At 52.0% G+C, this 19297-nt stretch overlaps 2 protein-coding genes across 2 annotated transcripts in view; both read right to left on the minus strand.

Moving 5' to 3' along the window:
* Positions 1 to 10740: 10740 nt before the first annotated feature.
* On the minus strand, positions 10741 to 12825 carry MFSD6L (major facilitator superfamily domain containing 6 like). Its single transcript, XM_036341794.1, has one exon. It carries the CDS (start codon positions 12652 to 12654, stop codon positions 10891 to 10893), a length of 1764 nt encoding a protein of 587 aa, XP_036197687.1. The 5' UTR covers positions 12655 to 12825; the 3' UTR covers positions 10741 to 10890.
* Positions 12826 to 13772: 947 nt separating this feature from the next.
* PIK3R6 (phosphoinositide-3-kinase regulatory subunit 6) overlaps positions 13773 to 19297 on the minus strand; it is a 44533-nt gene continuing 39008 nt past the window's right edge. Inside the window, exons 18-20 of the mRNA XM_036341793.1 lie at positions 17830 to 17900; positions 15298 to 15410; positions 13773 to 14783 (exon numbers count right to left, since the gene is read on the minus strand). Coding sequence (XP_036197686.1) covers positions 14627 to 14783; positions 15298 to 15410; positions 17830 to 17900 — 341 coding nt within the window. The 3' untranslated portion in view covers positions 13773 to 14626. The remainder of the gene's footprint in view (positions 14784 to 15297; positions 15411 to 17829; positions 17901 to 19297) is intronic.

A 19297-nucleotide genomic window follows, 5' to 3' on the forward strand; every position in this document is an offset into this window, starting at 1 on the left:
GAAGGTTATGGTAGCATGCTAGGGTACTTGCCTGTTTAAGTATAAATTTGTTAAGCTTAAGATATTGACAGGGGAAGAATAAACATAAATAAAGGTCATAATAAGTTAGGTTAACCATGAGAAGTATACAAATGGAATGTATTATTTTTGACAGAATAATTTGATCTTGTCAATGGAAAGTAGAAAATCTAAACTTGTCATTTGAAGAGAAGAAATTTTGAACTATTCCAAAGATGTCAAAGAGTAGAAAGGAAGTATAGTAAATAGAAAACACAAAGTGAGGTAGCAGAAAGAAGTCCTGAAATAACATTAATAAATATAAATGAGATGAATTAAACTCACAAATCAAAATTTTTAGCCAATCTCTGATTGGCTAAAAAAACCAAGATGCAATAAAATATTGTTAGCAAGAGATCATTGGAGCAAAGTTGGAAAATAAAAGGTTAAAAACATTTTATTATTTAACATTTAATATTATTTTATTTAATATTTTAATATGAAATATTTAATATCAAGTAATATTTATTTAATATTTTATTTAATATTTAATAGTATTTTACTAACCACATTATAAAAGAAAGAACTTTAGGGTAACAATTTTAGCATCAGAAGAAAAAAATGAATTTTGGGTGAAAAATAACAGGTAACAAATAGAAATGTTATATATTAATAAGAAATAATAAATAAAAAAGACAATCATAAACATATATGCACTCAGCAATGTGGCCTCAAAATATATAAAGCAACAAACAGCTAAAATGGGGGAAATGGATATATCCAAATTATATTTGGAGATTTTTTTTTAAAAATGTGTTTTATTTTTAATTGATTTCAGAGAGAGGAAGGGAGAGGAAGATGGAAACATCAAAGCTCAGAGAGAATCACTGATTGGCTGCCTCCTGCCTGCCCCCCACTGGAGGCTGAGCCCACAACTTGGGCACGTGCCCTGAGCAGGAATCTCGAACTGTGACCTCCTGGTTCAACCACTGAGCCACACCAGCTGGGCTATTCAACTCTTCCAGAATATGATACATCAAGCAGACCAAAAATAGCAGAATAGAATATTTGACTAATACAATTAAAAAATCTTGAACTAAAATATGTCTACACAGACATACTTCTTTTTAATTAACAAAGGAAATCTTTTACAAGTCACAAAGAACAATTTCAAAACCATAATGAAATAAAGTTAGAATTCAATAAAAAGAGAACACTTAAAAATCCCATATTCCTGGGGGGGAAATTAAGTTACCTTTGGGCTAAAGAAGAAATGACGAGGGAAATTATGAAATATTTAGAACCGAGTCACATTGCCAAGGTTTGTGCTGAGTTACAATGTCAAGATGTGCACTAAAGCAATACATGAGGGAAATTAAAACTTTTGACTACATTTATGGGCAAATAAGAAATCCCGAGAACAGAAGAGTTAAGTGTGTAACTCAAGAAGTAAAAAAGAAAAGAAAAAGAGCAATGGTGGGAAGTCACAAAAATAAGAAGGAAGTAAATAACACATAATGGCAGAGGTGAAAAGGAGACAAACAAGAATAAAATGACCAAAACTAAAAACAGGTCTTTTGAAAATACGAAACACAAACCTCTGATAAGCGTAACTAAGCAAAAACAAAAACAAACTGTGTTCAACCGACTGTAGGCTTTCCTTGCTCAGGCTGGCCAACGTCTGGTTTCAAGGTGATTGCTTCTCCTCTAAGGAAAGGGGAGCAGGAGGGGGTGGAGCCTGTGTAGGAGGCGGAGCCTACACCTGGGAAAGTTCTGCTTTGATGAATAGTGGTAACGGTAGTGGTTAAAATGCACATTTCCACATGCAAGGGAATCTGGGAAGGTAACCGTTTTACTTGAAATACAATGGTTTAGGAACACAATTTGAGTAAAGAGAGAAGAATGAATATTGGGGAGGCATGCAGCAGTTTTTGCCTCCACAATTATACACGCAATGCATTGGAAAACTTGGGTAAAAAGCATACATTTTCAGAAAAAAATGTCAAATGAATGAATAGAAAACAGTATAAACACTCACACCCTAAGTTCCCTTTATACAAGAAAACTTGTTCTGCTAGCCTCCAGCACGCATGGCCATTGGTGGTGGCCGCGAACGGGGTGGTGGGCCCCAGTTGGAACGGACTAGTGACATCTGGTGGCTCTTCTCTCCCAGGTTATTCTTACTTAGATCCTTTCGGTTACAATGAACTTTCCTTAGAAAGGGCGGCCCCCGGCGGCGTCCGTTCACAGCCCTCTGACCTCAGTCACCGCAGGTTCAGTGTCTCTCTCAGCGAATCTGTGCACTGAGGGCACGCTTCTCACTATCCTCCAGCAGAAACCTAGAAAGCCAGTCATACCCCCTCTAAGCAAAAGCATGCGTTTGATTCTTTCCTTCCTGGAAGTATGCTCTTTTTGTCTGGGAAAAGGACGCCCAGATTTCGATGGAACTTGCCAAGAGAAATAGAAGGACTCCTTGTTGACGCCATCTGCTACCGGAGAAAAGGAAGACAGTGTAACACGGTGACGTCAGAGGGTGTCGGGATTCCCTGCAGGTCTCCCGTGACAAACCCTCTCAGCTTTTCCCGTTGGTAATGGGGGCCGGTGGATGCCTGGTGAGATCAGACTCATTTGTAAACACCCAGAGGCCCTTGCTGTAGGCTCCCAGAAATAAACAGGTGCAGCCAGTGTTGGACGGGGAGGGAGGCTGAGGAGCAGGGGGTGCAGATCTGTGGAGCTGAAGTTATTATTGGGGCTCTGACCCCATGGGGCCCGTTATCAGTTCTAGGAAACTCAAGTGGAACACTTGTCCTGTTTCTTTCACACTAACACCAACTCCTCCCCAGCCTGACCAAGACTAAGGCAGCATTAGGGTGGCCTGTCTCCTCAGGAAGCAATGCCTGGGGCTGCTCTGGGCTGGGCCAGCTGTTGGTACCTGTGTTTATCACAGGCCAAGTCCAATGCAGGTCCTTGCAGCTGGCCCCTTTCCCCAGACCCCTCTCCTGGACATACCTCCTGTCTCTCACACAAAGCCGGCCCAGCAATTGGCACCCGATCCTTGGGTTTTTCTGTACGTTCCAGGCTCCTAGAGGTGCAGGGTCTTCAGGGAGCCCGCCTCAGCCTGAGCTGGAGCTTTGGGAAGGGGGCCAGACCCTGTTTGACCAAGGAAGCCGCTGGGGAGTCTTCCCAATGTGTTTGGTGCCTCCTGGTGGAACGATGCTGAACTGCTGGTGGAACCCCTTCCCCCTTCCCTCCCTTCTTGTCTCGGTTTGCTCTCAGAAACCCTCTCCAGCCCCATCTTATGCCCTTCCACCCCACGTGGAGGTAGACAATGGCTTTTTGGGCCAAGAGGGTACCCCCACTTCTTGCAAAGGGCAGAGGGGATACAGGAATCCGAGGCTGCGGCCTGTGATGATTGACAGGAGCTCAGCTGGTGGGTGGAGGAGGGGGGGAGTGGAGAGGAGTGGGAAGTTGGATGCCACCAGGAATGAATTCCCCACACAGGTGGTGCCCCTTCCATCACAGACCCCATGCTGCAGCCGTCACGCACAGGCATGCAATTCAGCTCCCACAGATTGACCCTCTGGTCCATGCCCTCCCCGCTCACCCTCCTCCCACCCTCCCCACCCTGGCCTTGGCTTTGAGGGCAGGCGGGTCTAGGGGCTCTCTCCCCTAGGGTTGGAGCTGAGGGCTCAATGTGGTCACACTGCACAGCACACCCAGGGCTTTGTGCCAGGTTCAGGGAAGGAAACGGACAGTCATTCAATTGATGCTGTGCTACTCTGCCAGGTGAGAGGGGCCGGGGCAGGGCCCTGGCCGCCTTAGGGTAACCCGTCTCCTCGGGAGGAAACGCCCAGCTCCTCAAAGGAAGGAATCATGTCACCGTCGAGCGGCACAAATTTGGAAGGTCACGGAGGCCAAGGCCCCTGATTTTCAGACTCGGAAGCTGAGACCCAGTGGGGTGAGTGATTTGCTCACGGGGTCACATCTCAACCTGACTCTGCAGCAGAAGACACCGCACTGAGCCGTGTCCCTGTCTCAGACCACAGGCTCCCAGGATGGAGAACTCCAGTCCAGTCCAACCTCCTGGCTCCAAGCTACTCCCCAACCAGGCTTGACAAGAGGGTGACATGGCTATGGAAAGCCTCTGGCTATTGGGAATGCCTTCTGCTCTTCTCCACGTCACAAGTGTCACCAAACAGTGATGTCCGTGGTCTCGGCAACAGTCAGCGATTGCAGGAAGGGAGCGAGCCGGATTAGGAGTGATTTTTTTTTTTTTTTCTGTATTGTCTTTAACGTTTATGATCTATGCATCCATTTTCCATCATTCTGAATTCTGCCATTTCTACAGACTTTCTCCCTCAGATGGATTCAAAATGGTAAAATTATCTATGACCTTTGATACCTCCTTCCTTAACTCTCTTCCTCATTATCCAATCAAAAGCCAAGGGCTATGTTATTGGTCCCACCTTGAAAACTCCTTCGCATACTGCCTTAGTCTTCTCGAGCTGAACACAACAGACATTTATTTTCTCCCAGTTCTGGAGGCGAGAAGTTCATGATCAAGGTGCTGGCAAATGCAGTTTCTGGTGAGGCCTCTCTTCCGGGCTTATGGACATGTGCCTTCTCACTGGTCCTCATGTAGCCTCTCCTCTGTGCACTTCAGGTGGGGAGTGTGTGTGTGGAGAGAATGAGAGAGAGAGAGGTGGGGTGGTGGAGTGTGAGCGTTCTCTGATGTCCCATAAACACACCAATCTTCACGGATTAGGGCCTCACCCTTATGACTTCATTTAACCCTAATCATTAACTAAAGGCCCTACCAAATATTGGATGTTTGGGCTTCAGTTTATGAATTTGGAGGGGACACAATTCAGTCCATAGCCCATACATGACCTTGTCATTAGATCCTCACGGGCTATTGAGATGCAGTCCCTTCCTACCTGGACAGTCGCAATGGTCTGTCCAAAGCAGACATCCCAGCAGCCCCGGAAGCTCCCTAACTCAGACTCATTGCTCACAACGCAACTGGCAAAAGAGAGTCAGAAAGCTTCAGGGTCTCTTCCCTGGCTGGTGACACCTTCCCTTCCTGGGAGCATGGGATTTGCAATGGTCATATCTGGGCTCAAACCATGCTCCACCCCCTAATAGTCATGACCCTGAGCAACTAAGTCAGTAAATCTCCTGCACCTCTACTTCCCTTGCTGTAAAGTGAGCATGACAAGCGGTACTGTATGCAGATGTTAGGCACAGAGAGGGTGGGCATAGTCAACCCATGTGAGTTCCCTTTCCTTTAGGGTGACATTTAGGGTGTCCACATCTGATTCCAACCCATGTCTCCCACCTATTTTTCTACCACTCTGCATGTGAAATCCAGGGAATCCACAAGCCAACTCAATGAGTCGTCCCCGCCTTGCCCCTGCCTCTATCGCTCGCTCCCCTGCGAGGAATAGCCTCTCCACTAATCGGAATCATTACTGACATCGAGGCGGAGAGGACTGGCTCAGACACACCTGGTTAGGAATTGTAACCTGTCTGAACTGCAGTGACTCCACGTGTGAAGAGAGCGGATGCTCTGGCGCAATGAGAGCAGCTTTGTCAAGTTCCCAGCAGGGGTGGGAGCCCAGGTTTGTCCCTGAGCACTGACTGCTGGGTTGCCAAGTCCGCACAGAAAATGCCAACGGTGGTGTTTTCCAGTCTCTTGTAGAGAGCATTAGTTCTGCAAGATCGTGGTCGGTGTGACCCGGAAGAAGGTTGTGGTACTGGATATAAAAGGGGAATTACAGGTCCAACAGAGCTAACAAGTTTATTGACTACAGGGCTTTTACAAGTCTTTAATTGCCAATGTTTATTGTAATTTTCTCAGAAGTGACAATAATTTACGTCATTTTCCAAACCGGTTAGCGACAGAATCCTTTTATTTTTTTAAATTCTTTATTGTTTAAAGTATTACATATGTCTCCTTTTTCCCCATTGACCTCTCCCCGGCCACAGAATCCTTTTTCAAACAAATATATCTTTATTGATTTCAGAGAGGAAAGGAGAGGGAGAGAAAGATAGAAATGTCAGTGATGAGAGAGAATTGTTGATTGGCTGCCTCCTGCATGATCTGGGATTGAGCCTGCAACCCGGACATATGCCCTGACTGGGAACCGAACTGTGACCTCCTGGTTCATAGGCTGACACTCAACTACTGAGCCACTGTGGCCAGGCCAGGATTTTTTTTTAATTGCCCCCGCCCCACCCCACCCCACTAGGATTAAGTGTTGTACAAAAGTCATTTGGGAAAGAATAGTTTAAGTAAACCTGAGAATAAAAGTTAATAGCTCATTCAATATTTGCTTTCCTTTTAGCTGGAACCAACATATGTTAGAACTTGACATTTCTGACAGCCATGAGGCTGGGAGCTAAACATTAATTTAGTTTTGATTTTATGAAGTTTAACCGACCCGCTGGCTAGTCAACAGAGTAAAAGTCACAGCTCGAAGTCGAAGCATGCAAGTCCCAGTTCTTTCTTCAATGCGCAAGCCTACCCTTCATCATCTCCTTAGGGTGTCTCTGAGCACCCAGCCCTCAGCCAGCGTACCTGCCCCAGACTTCATGAAGAACTCACTGTTTGAACTTCTCCTGTGACTTTTAGTTTGTCCTGTTCGTCCTGTTTTGTTCTGTTTGTGTACATGATTTTGGTTATTCACGATGGGCCTCTCAGACCACACCTGTGTTTGTGCGAATGAGGTGACTCTGAATACAGATTGTCCATGCAAGAAAGATCAATCACATGTTAGAAATTTGAGACTTTGAGCCACATAATATCCTGGCAGTCTGATTTCTGGGGAGGAGAAAGGGACTGGAAATTGAGTCACAGGCCAATGATTCAACGAATCAGGCTTATATAATGAAGCCTCACTAAAAGCCACGGACTCCAAAGCTTGGTGAGGCTCCCTGTTGGTAATACTTCATCCATTGGTGCATCAGTGTGCTGACCGCAGGATGCATCCTGACTCCACAGGGAGAGGACGGGACACCTCACACTTGGGACCTCCCAGACCGCGCCCCCTCTGCACCTCTTCTTTCAGCCGCTTCTGATTTGTGTCCTTTGGTTATCATGAAATCATAATCCTACGTATAGAGCGTTCCTGAACCATGTGAATGGTTCTAATGAATTATTGAACCTGAGTGGGGAGTGGGCCCCTTCAAATCTGTAGCCAGTCAGTCAGAAGTGAGAGTGTCTGAATTGAGGGCAGTTGTGTGCCCTTAACCTGTAGAGTATGGCCTAACTCCGGGTAGTCGGTGTCAGAAGTCACTGCAATTATGCCGAGTGAAAGAGGTCGGACATAGAGGAGTACATATGATAGTCTCTAAAAATGCGGACACCGTCGGCAAAAGGAGGTTTACAGTTGTTCATATGGAAAAAGACGTGCAGGCTCTGATGATCACAACTGTAAATCTACTTGTGCCCACCCCTGCATAGTGACAGAAAGTAGACCTTAGAAAGCAGTGCTGCCTAAGACCAGGTAGAGTGAGGGAGAAAGGAGGGATTGCGAAGGGGCAGGAGGAAATTTGGGGGGGGGGGTCTATATGTTCACTATGTTGATCGTGGTGTTGATTTCGGAGGTGTATATATATTAAAAACTTATCAAATTGTACAATTTAAATGTGTGCAGTTTATTACATGTCAATTAATACATCAATAAAGCTAGTGCTTTTTTTTTTTTTTTTTTAATGAAAGCTCAGCACGGTCCTCATCTATCATGACCCTGTCCAGAACCTTCCATGGTTTACCTAAAGTCTACCGAATCAAAACCTTCCTTGATCTGGTCCTAAGCCATTTTTCCAGTCTTGATATTTCTTGCTATTCTCCAAGAAGACCCCGTATTTGCCACCTTTGTAACACTGCTCACGCTCTGCCCTCTGCCTGGAATGCCCTTCCCCGAGTTACCACCCTCTCTCTACCGATTAGCTTTCCTGTCCTTGAAGCTTAGCTGAAATGTAATGCCACAAAATCTTCCTTCACTTCTTGAGTCAGAAATGATCTGTCTTTTCCCTAAACTCCTGTACTGCTTTGTGTGTGTGTGTGTGTGTGTGGCATTTTTCAGTGTCTTGTGCTTCCTTTGTATGTGTGTACGTATAGAAGTAAATCTCCCACCCGGCCGGTGTGGCTCAGTGGTTGAGCATTGACCTATGAACCAGGAGGTCACGGTTCGATTCCAGCTCAGGGGTGCTAGGGCTTCGGACTCGATCCCCAGGAGGGGGTGTGCAGGAGGCAGCCCATCAATGATTCTCTCTCATCACTGATGTTTCTATCTCTTTCTTTCTCTGAAATCAATAAAAATATATTTTTTTAAAAAAGAAGTAAATCTCCTAGAAAATCTGGAGGGTAGGAGGTTATGTGTTTTATTCATTCTTGTATTTTCCATGACAAGTAGCATAATTCTTTACAAATAGAGGCTAGTCAAATAATAAATAGCCAGAAACACAAATTTCTCAGCACGTTTAGATCCTTAAGCCATGATATCACTCAGGTTCCTTTCAGCTCCTCCTCCTCCTCCACCTCGTGCTCCCTTCTCCTCCTCTTCCTTTCCTTCCTGTGGAACCACACTCACATTCTCAGCTCTTTTCTTAAGCCAGCGCTTGTTCCGCACCCTCTTGCTTATGTTAGGAACACACATGTGCTTGCATTTTGGTATTACTGTATGTTCTGTCTACAGGGTGAATGCTATCTCTACCCAGCAGATTTCAAGTGATAGCCACCTTAAACCTTAATATTTCATGTTCCATCTTTTGTCCCATTTCTTGGCCACAGAGCAGAGATGGCAGTTTCAGGCTTCGGCCCCAGGCCGGCTCAGAAGCCCCGCCCTGCCACCTACCAGCTCTGTGTCCTCGAGCCAGTTACTTAGCGGTCAGCTTTGTCATCTGGAAATTGGATATGGTGATAATGGCTTCCAGCTAAGGTGCTTTAGGACTAAAGGAGCGACACCTGGGAAGTGTTTAGAACAGTGTCTACATAGAGTAGCACTCAGTAGCTACCTTTCTTTCACTTCGGGCTGAGAAGCATTCAGCAAAGGAGTGGGAGACGCGCAGGGCGTGGTTAGCCACAGACTCGCTTGGTGTTTGCATGGCTGGGGGATTCTGGGCCCCACCTGAGAGATTCCGATGGCGCCCAGGAACCTGTCTTTTTGGATACGCTCCTCAGGTGACTTGGGTGGCCAGGCAGGCGTGGACCTGCTGGCGCAGCAGAGAACGCACTAAATTTGGGGTAAAGGAGATCAGGGCTCTGGTGGTGTTTTTGCCCGCGACCCACTGTGTGACTTTTCCAAGACTCCATTTTCTTGTTTGTAAAATGCAGCGAACAAATTTGCGCTATTCCTAGGGTTGCGGTGGGAGGTCTAGTTGCTAAGGGCATTTCTGTGGGAAGCAGGCTTGCTGTGCAGAAAGAACGCAGGCTTTGGAACGAGACAGGCCTGAATGTGAGCTCCGCTTCTGGCGCTGGGCTAGGCAGTGCCAGCCCCTCGTCTCTCTCACAGGACCCTGATTTTGCTTGGGGTGTAAATGTGCCCACTGGAAAACACTCCACCTCCCAGATGCCTTTGCAGTTCAGGGTGGCCACGTGAGCAGACGGAGGCTATGAATTTCAGGGAAGTTTCTTGTTTTCCTGACCTAGGCATTCAGTCCTCTCGCTCCCTGGAGCATGGGTGAGAGGCCTGCAGTTGCAGAGCCACCGTGTAATGAGTGAACAATATGGGAGAGAGGCCTATAAGCTGAGGATGATGAAGCAGAGATGAAAAGATTTGGGTCCCCAGTGGCATCGCGAAGCAGCTATACTAGCTCTGGACTGCCTACCCCTAGACTTCTTCTGTAAGACAAATGAATCCCTAATTACTAGTATTGAAGGTAGAGGTTATTTTTTGTTGGTTATTTGAACCCTTAGGAACTTTAAAAAGAACAAAGTTGCTAGAACCATGACTAAACCATTGGACATTCTGGGTGTGTTCCTTTCCCCAGCTATGAGACATTTTCTGCATTTGAGGCCCCTTCTAAACCCAATATCCTACACCCACCTGATTATAAGATAGAAGGCTTGGGCTCTGGGGGCTGGTCCCTGGAATAAAAAACCGTTTTCTGGGATGTGGGGAGGGTTTGCAAAAGCGCCCAACCAAGTGATTAGGCACAGGTGCCGTGTGGACTACCCGTGGCACCTGAATCCTGCAGAGGCCGCCGCACACTAATCAAAGCAAAGGTGAGGGGAGTGTGTACAATGCGAGTCCAAAGGACATGACATTGCCTTTGCTCTGACATAAGAATGGAAGGCAGTCCTAAGGATTCTATTCCCGGTGACACATTTGAGAGTAAGAATGAAAACTCATGAACTCCCACCCCCTCTCCCCTGGACATATTACATCTCCATCATCTTCTCTTATTGGAAACTTAAGTACCTGGGTCTGAGTGTGGGCACCTGTGTATCGGGGGGGGGGGGGGAAGTTCTAATTTTCGTGACAACTCTTACCTGCCCAGGCGTGGCTTTAATAGGATCAGGCGCAGGCCCGTTAGGACCCACAGGAATGCACAGCACTCATCAACGCCAGCTGCTCCCTCTGCTGCTGGAATTCTGCAGGCCCCATGGTCACCCTGGCGCAGCACGTTTGACCCAAGCGCTCCCGCCATGGCTGGATTCAGCAGCACCGGATCCGTGCTAGTAAAGCTCTGGCAAACCTCATAGACCAAAAGGCAGTGACCACAGAGGGAACTTTGTTTTTTTAGCAAATGTTTTCTTTCCTCCATGACTTTTTACAAAATTGAGCTGCAATCCGACAAGGAGAGGAACCTGTGGGGCTTCCGCATCGACGTGCCCTCTCTCCCCCGAGGCCGTGGAGCCCCGGGCAGGACTCGGGGACTCTGTCCTCAGCAGGCCGAGTTCTGTCCAGTCCTGTGGCTCCTTCCCAGACTGGCCTTCACAAGACAGTCCCGTTCGGTCCCCTGCTCCGAGTCGCTCGTGTCACTTGCCTCCACGACCAGCAGCTTCGAGTAGCTGACTCGCGGCTCCTGGGGCAGCCTGGGCCGGACGGACAGGAAGAGGGCCAGCCAGAGCCCCAGGACGACGCAGCCGGCCTGGTAGAGCACCGCCAGGCTGAAGTGCCTCGCCACGAAGCCGCCCACGAAGCTGCCCAGGCTGGCCCCGCCCCCATAAAAGTGGCCCCGGAACATGGCACTCAGAGGTCTCTCCATTCCGGGGGTGGCCAGGTCCTCTAGGGAGGCGCCCACCGCCCACCACAGAGCCCCGTGGCTGACGGCACTCAAGACCTGCGCAGGGAGGACGGACCACCAGCTCCAGAGGAGCGAGTAGTACAGGAGCTGCCCCGAGAGGCAGCCCAGCCCCAGCCCTAGGGTTCCCAGCCTGGACAGTTTCCTAAGCAACGTGGCCCTGAACGGGTGGAGGAGAACCTCCCCCAGCAAGCCCAGGGCCACGGAGAAGCCCATCACCAGCTCGCTGCTGCCGTGGTCCTGCATGTGCCAGAACAGAAAGTTCTGGGTGGTGCTGGTGACGGCTCCGACCAGAAAGACAGTGATGGCCAGGAGGAGGAGGCGGGGGTCGCCCTCCACCAGAGACAGCGCTTTGCTGGTTTTGCAGCTGGGCTCCCGCCGCCTGCACAGGGGCACGGGGAAAACAGTGCTGACCGGCAGAGCCAGGACGCTGACCAGGGCGTAGCCGTAGAAGTACACCACCCCCCGGGGGCCGCTGGCCTTCAGGGAGCAGTCCAGCTGCTCCACCAAGGCCGCGATGCCGCACACGCCCGCCGCCGTGCCCAGCAGCTTCCAGGCCCAAAGGGTTCTGTGCCGGTCGGTGGCGTCCACAACATCCAGGTACTCAAACAGGCTGTCGTCCGCCACCTGCTCCAGAGGGGCCGCCAGCAGCTCCCAGAACACCAAGGACACCAAGCAGGGAAGGAAACTCCGCAGCAACCCTTCCGGGGACAGGCCCAGGGTCCCCGAGTCCCCCTGGGTCACGGACACGTTGGCTGGACTCGCCAGCGCTGTACCCCCGGCCAGCGAAGGGAGGGCGGTGCTGACCACCTTCAAGGCACCTTCTTCCCAGGGCGCCTCTTCCCTCCCTGCAGCGACAGGATGGAGGACTTCGGGTGCGGTCCGGGCTCCTTCCCCGGAGCCCACCAAGCTTCTGGGCAGATGCCAGGAAGGTTCTTGGGCACTTTCCACCAGTCCTTTCCTGAAGCTGGAGGCGTGGCTGATCTCAGCACCGCTCTCGGCTGGGAGGCTCGAGCCGCGCTCCTGGGTCAGGGTGACGTTCACCGCCAGTGCGGGGGTCAGGCTGGGGCCGGCGTGGCAGGAGCGGGGCCCCAGGTCTGCGTCCAGCGGCGGCACCAGCAGCACCAGCAGGCTGGCTCCGGCCGAGCCCAGCAGCGACCCGACCAGCAGCGCCCTCCTCCTCGGGTGGCTCCGGGCCAGGCAGGCGCAGAAGGGAGCCCAGAAGGCGGCGACCAGGTGCCTGGTCCCCATCAGGACGCCCACCCAGGGCGCGGCCAGACCCAGCTGCCTCAGGTAGAGGGTCAGGAACGGGCTCACGGCGGCCTCCCGGACCCCGCACACCACGCGGAAGAGCCCGGCCACTCCCAGCGCCCGGCGGATGTCCCACTGGGGGTTGGCGCTCATGGCTGCCCGGCGCCGGGGACCCAGGCCGCGGAGGGAGGGGAGCTGCGCGGGCGGAGGCGGGACCCGAGGGAGGCTCGCGCCGAGGTGAGCGGACCCCGCCTCCGGCTTCGCTCTGAGCCCCGTCACCTGGTCAACGGCCGCCCCCGCCCCTGTGTCCGGCCTCCCACCCGGAAGTGGCCCCGCCCTGAGGGACGTGCACCTGGGGGCGGGGCGCGCGCACCTGCAGCTGCACCTGCCGCCTCCTGTCCTGGCCGGACACTGCTGGCTCCCCCCGCACCTGCCGGTTCCTGTCCCCTGGGCCAGGCACTGCTGGCTCCCCCCGCACCTGCCGGGTCCTGTCCCCTGGGCCAGGCACTGCTGGCTCCCCCCGCACCTGCCGGTTCCTGTCCTCCTGGGCCAGGCTCTGCTGGCTCCCCCCGCACCTGCCACCTGCCCTGTGTACAGGTGCTGCGCTCCAAGCTGAGCCCCGCGACCCCCGCTGAACTGAGTTTGACCCCTGAACTGCTTCAGGTGAGTGAAACTATTGGGGAGCGGAGAGTGAGTATAGAAGTCGAATTCCTTCCTCATCTTCAGGATTTACTAAAAGGCCAGGACCACCCGGTTACTGTCAGGGGCCGCCCGCCCGAGGCCACCCTCACTGAAATACCAGCCCACCCCCTCCCAGACTCCACCCTCGCGCCCCGCTTTAGTTTTCTCCCCAGCAGCTACTGTCCCGCACACGATCTCTTTGTCACTTGTTATCTTGTTCATCACCCGCCTCCCTCCAATCAGAGCCCCAGAAGGCAGCTATTTTTGTCCCAAGGGCTCAGAGCTCCTTCATGGGACGTGGGTGCCCCCTGGAAGGGGCATGGCTGGGTGACACCATCCTCTTCAGTTGGGACCACCCCCAGAGGGCTGGCAGCTGAGGGCTGTCTTGGAGTGGCACTCCACACCCCATCCGGGGTCCATCTAGACCCAGAAGGGGTTAGTTTTAATCTACACCTAGGACGTCCAACTCGGACGTTAGCCAACATTTACTTAACCAGCCACATCCAGAGACAGGTTTGCTCACAGCGCCGGATTTGGTTGGGGTGGGAGGGAGTTGGGTGGGGGTGTATGCGTGGCAGGATTTGGTGTACAGCTTGCTTTCATTGCAAGCTGACGGGATGGACTCAAGCCTAGCCTTTATGTTCTCTATTCCTTTCTCTCCCACCCACAGCTAGTCCTGGGGGCGAGGGAACTGGTTCTGGGCCACTGATCTTCCCTATTTTAACTTGGGTGTGAGTTTTCGAACTCAAGAGCCAAGCATTTTACTGTCTCTACTCTCTGGTTTCTCTGAAACTAGCCTGCACTCCCTCCTCTGTTTTGGGAGTCCCTACATCAACGTGTGGTCAGGCAGACACTACCTGGCCCAAGTGGATTCACAGGGTAGTCCTGCCCCCAGTCCCCATTAAAATAGAAATATTGCCGGTGTTAGATAAAAGCAGAAACACTTTAGTGTGCATTTATTGAATCTGACACTTTCCTCTCAATCGAGAGAGACGCCCAGGGGTGGGTGAGGTGGGCAGAGGCTCGAGTGAGGGAAGGGAGCAGACATGGGAGGCAGAGGAGGTGTAGTTGCCTTTGTCTACTTCCCATTTCCCCCCAGGACGCGGGCCCTGACCAGAACAGCAGCTGTCACTGTGGTCTTAAGGGCTGGGGGGAGCATGAGTGGGAGAGGTGGGAATTGGAAGGAGCGGACAGCTGTGCCAGGAGCTGGGCTTGTGTGTGTGCTCAGCTTTGCCCGGGCATCCTGGGGCCTTCGCGTGGCCTCCGTCAACCTCACGGCCAGCCTCCTTGTGTTCCAGACACTTGCTGGCTCCTCACTGGGGCCAGTCCAGGGCAGCCTGGCCTTGCTCCGGCCATCGGTGTGAGTATTTGGACTGGTGGGTAGTGTGTCCTTCCTCGCGGGCCAGCAGCTCTTGGACTCAGCGCGTCCACTACCCCTTCAGGCTCACTGGACGATGCCGGAGAACGTGTTGATGGGCATGAGAAGGGGCTTGGGCTTGGCTTTGGTCCCTTCCACCTCCTTCTGGTGGTGTGAACTGAGCCATAGTGCCTTGGACTTCTGGACCCCGGAACATGGCTCTGGGCAGGGGACAACCTCGATTCTGTGAGTGGAGAGAGACCAGCTCAGGAGACCCATCTCAGGGTTCAAATCTCAGGGGCTAAAGGGTATAGAGGAGGGGGCCCCATAGAGGGAGGAGGAAGCATCAGGAGAAGAAAGAGCCCCCTAGCCGAGGGCGAACACTGGGAGAGGAGAACATGGCTGGATGGGTCACTGTGTCTGCCGCCCTTACCCAACAAGGGTCACAGGAACTGGGCACAGCTGCCACCGTAGGGCAGCTTGTGTTGCAGGGGGCAGTGCCAGTACCGGGCATTGGATTAGGAGGGCTGCAGCTGCAGGTTCATGGCAATCTCGGCTACTCGGGGTCAGCCGTGCATTTGCCCTTCTTCCAGGATTCAAGTCACAGGGCAGTGGCCCAAGTTCACACCCACCAGGAACACCTGCCCGGCCTCAGGATCTGCCTCTGGCAAGGCTGGAGGCGGGGGATGGGAGGGGTTGGCTTCTGCTAGGTTTGCCCAATGGGGCACGCAGCCCAAGAGGTGGCGGCCCAGCCTCACCTGACCACATCCCTGAAAGTGCGCCGATGGTCCTTGTCCAGCCACAGTGTCAGCAGCCTCTGGTCCTGGCTCTGGATCTGGACGTTGGCCGCACGGAAGGTGTTCGTCACTGTCTGCAACAAAGAGACAGCTCCGGCATCACCTCTGTGACAGGTGGCCCTGCCAACGTCTCCTCCCCTGAACGCGGGTGTGTTTCTTCCATCCAGCACACGGTCCCGGCTCTCTTCCTGCAAGTGACCCGGCAGGGGCAGTCCTGCAGGCTGCTCTGGTCCCTGCGGGCCTCGGGGTTTCTGCAGTCCTTCTCTCAACCTGCCATCCGTAATTCAGAACACAGCCCGGGCTGCTGGGGCCGGTGCCTGCCAGGTTATGAAGTGGCCTGAGTGCTCCCATATGACAGGCAGGCTATGGGTGGAATTTCCTAAGTCCTGACTCCAAGTTCCATGTTGGATTACATACAAAATTATTCACCTGGGACAGACACAGGACATCTAGAAAGAGGCCACGACCCCCCTACCCCCCAGGGCTCAGATCAGGCCTTCTCACTTTGTACCCTGGAATTGTCTGGGGGCCAGATATGGGTGGAAGGAATCCACCCTCTGCACAGGGAACCTGGGCCCAGGTGTCCAGCCTTCTGTGCCCCAAAGCCGTACGTGGCTTCTCTAGACAATACCCAGGGCCCAAGGAAAGCACCTCCCTAACCTCCAAGCTCAGGGGGCCTCTCGGAGAGGACCTCCCCCGCCCCAGGCAGGGAATTGGAGCTGCCTGGGCTGCAGGTGGGACTTCAGAGGCCTTTCCAGTCACTGGCCCAACCCACCTGCAGCTTTGGGTGGCTCCCCACCACAGAACACTGGAGTGCTAGAGCCGGGGACACTTGTCCAGGTGTTCTCAACCCTGGCTGCTCGTAAGAGTCATCTTTCAAAACATAAAATTAGAGATTCTGACTTAAATGGTCTGGAGTCCAGCCAGGTGTGATTTTGTGTTAGGGAGGGAGGGAGGGAGAGAGAGAGAGAGAGAGAGAGAGAGAGAGAGAGAGAGAGAGAGAGAGAGAGAGGTGTGCCCTGACTGGGGATTGAACCTGAAACCCTTTGGTGTACCAGATGACGCTCCAACCAACTGAGCCTCCCAGCCAGGGCCAGGCACGAGCATTTTAAAATAAGCTCCCATTGAAGGCATTGCTGGGAACCGCTGAGCTAAGCTACCTCTGCATTGTCACAGAGCAGAGGCACCAGCAGTAGCCTAAACGGGGGTGGGGTGCTGGGGTGTCAAGCATGTCCTGGCATCCCTGCTGCAGTTTGGGGGGCTAGGGTAGGCCAGCCGGAAACCCATGGGCAGAGTCTCGCGGGAGGAGGGGCAAAGTCCAGACTCTACAGCCAGGCACCCGGGCCTGGCTCTGCCCTGATCAGCTGTGTGACCTTGCACATATTTCTTAATCTCTCTGTGCTTTTGTTTCTCACCTGTTTAGGAAAAATGTGGTAATAATAGCAGCCACTTTGTAGGTGTGGAGATGAAAAGACAGCATATGTTAAGCCCCTGGGACATGACAAGCACTGTATTCGTGTTGGCTGTTTATTGATGGTAATTTTTCAAGAAGGAGCTGGCATAAACGATGACCTCGGCTGTCAGGGGAGAAGGGAACAAACCTGCTGTGGGTCCTTTCACTCCTCAGCCTGTCTCCTGGCCCCGGCCCCCTCCTACCATCACCCTGTAGACTAGGCCACAGGGCATTTCTCTTTCTAGGATGGAAAAGACGTGAGCATGTTTATAGGCTAAGAGAAAGGAGCAGTAGAGAGCGGGGGGCGGGGAGGCAGTGCCAACACTGGAGGAAACAGATGGAGAGGTGCCCAGAGGAGATGGAAGAGAAATGGGTTAAATGATGCCAAGGCTCCATTGAGGTGGAAGGTCATGAGTGTGCTCTGGCCCTAGTCTATGTGGTTGTAAGGATTTAGTCCAGAAACACTCAGCCACATGAGCGTACAAACTGAGGAGGAGGCTGGACCCAAAGTGAGGATCTGCCTGGTAGTTGAGGGTGTCTAAGAACATGGTCAGGGGAATCATGGGATCCAAGGCCCAGCTAAGTAGGGAGGAGAAGCCGGGAGAGGCCATCAGGCAGGGGGAAGGTGGGTGAGTCTGTATCAATGGGGAATCCACATCAAGAAGTATGAATAAGGGCCAAGGGCAATGAGGTTGAAAGAGCTGGTTGGATTTGGTCAAAGGCTGGGCTATAGTGTTAGGAGTCTGGCCGTTGTGCAGTACAGGGGATGCCAGAATGTGTATTTTGTAGTTACCTCCATGCGTCTTAGGTCTTCAGAGAGCCAGCAGGTGGGGGACAAGGCCTTCACTCTTATGATGCCTTATATGCCAGTTCATGCTCAATATTTCAAACCAACTGATTGGAAAGCAGATTCTTTCTGATAGGACGACCCATTTCCATAGCAAAGGCTCACAAGTCCTTCCTCTGAACACTGATCCCCCTGCGCTCCCAGCCACCTGCCCCTTTGAACATCCCCAGTTCCCATTCTACCCAGTACTCACAGAAAAGGACCTTCCTGCCAAGTTGGATGACTTGATAACTTCCATCACGTTAACACTCAGGCACGTGTGGTCTGTAAGGGGAGACACATTTTGGGGGGGAGTGGGTGGGATTTGAAATGGGAAGGAATGAGATGGGGAGGGGCAGCTATGAATGGGCCCTCAGGGAAGTAGGACAGTTTGAGAGCCTAGGTCCTAAGAGGACTCCCCCTCCCCACATGAACCTTCTCCCACATTCTGCTTGGCCCCTTCCTGACTCCACCTGGGTCCTAGCCACCTTTCTGTTCCTTCCTGATTATGTTATCTATTTCCCTCCCCTGGGGAATCCACAAGCTTCCGCATCCTCAGGCAGAGCAGCCAACCCAGACCCCTTTCTTCATCCCCTCGCACCCCTTTTTCAATGGGAGAAGGTTCTGTTGAGCTTCCTCGCAGCTCCTGGGAAGGAACCTGGCCCAGGATGTGTGTGCAACAAAGCACCACGGAGAGGGAGGAGCGCAGCACTCCGACAGGCTGAGGGCCTTCCCTGGGCTTCGGAATGGTGTCTAATGTGTCCAAACCATCGTGTGACTGCTCCCCGGCTCCCCGGCTCCCCCGGCTCCCTGCTAAGGAGGGTTCTTAGATGTCTATGCCTGAGGCGGGTCTGGCCTCAGTTCTGACAGGGTTTTGTGATGGAAGACTTGGAGAAGCACAAGTTAGAGTGGGGGTGGGCAGTGCGAGTCTTGAGAAGAAATACAAAGTTAACAAGAAGTTAAGATTGTCACTTACTACATGTAATAAATTAGTATCTTATTTCCATTTTAGAAGTGAAAAAAACGGGGAGAGAGGACACAAGTAACTTGCCCAGGTCACCCGGCGGTAAGTGACAAAGCTGGCTTGAAGACTGCCCTTCCGGTCCTAGAATCTGTGCTCTCCACCCACCCTACCCCACCTCTCGGTTAGAGCTATTGCCAAAGTCACACATCCCCTTCACGGTGGGCGTCAAAGACCTACAGGCAGAGGATGTCTGGTGCCCTGGCCGGTAGCTCCGATACACCGAGAATGTCTGGCTGTGACAGGGTTTCATGTCATCCACAAATTCAACCCGCCTGCAAGCCATTTTATCAGGAAGTGATCAAATCAACAGATTATTTCTTGAGTGTCCTCTTTGTGACAGATGCTAAGACAATTTTTGGAGCGATGATGCCCTTAAATAAATGCAAATGCTGTACAGGACAGATGTCGTTAACTGGAGAGCTAGCAAAGCCGCCCTCATCGCTCATCGTTGGACAGGAGAGGAGGGAGGGAGCCGAGGCATACTCCTCAGAGGCGTCCAGGCGGGCTAATGTGTACTTTCAGTCTGTGTTTCTTCTGGAACATTCCAGATTCATTCATTCTTTTTAAAAAAAATATATTTTATTGATTTCAGAGAGGAAGAGAGAGATAGAAACATCAAGAGAGAATCATTGATCGGCTGCCTCCTGCACACCCCCTA

This window comes from Myotis myotis, unplaced genomic scaffold, assembly GCF_014108235.1.
Source record: "Myotis myotis isolate mMyoMyo1 unplaced genomic scaffold, mMyoMyo1.p scaffold_m19_p_17, whole genome shotgun sequence".
Lineage (NCBI taxonomy): Eukaryota > Metazoa > Chordata > Mammalia > Chiroptera > Vespertilionidae > Myotis > Myotis myotis.

Excerpts from the sequence above, each read along its gene's own strand:
- MFSD6L (XM_036341794.1), bottom strand. The coding sequence starts at position 12,654 with ATGAGCGCCAACCCCCAGTGGGACATCCGCCGGGCGCTGGGAGTGGCC.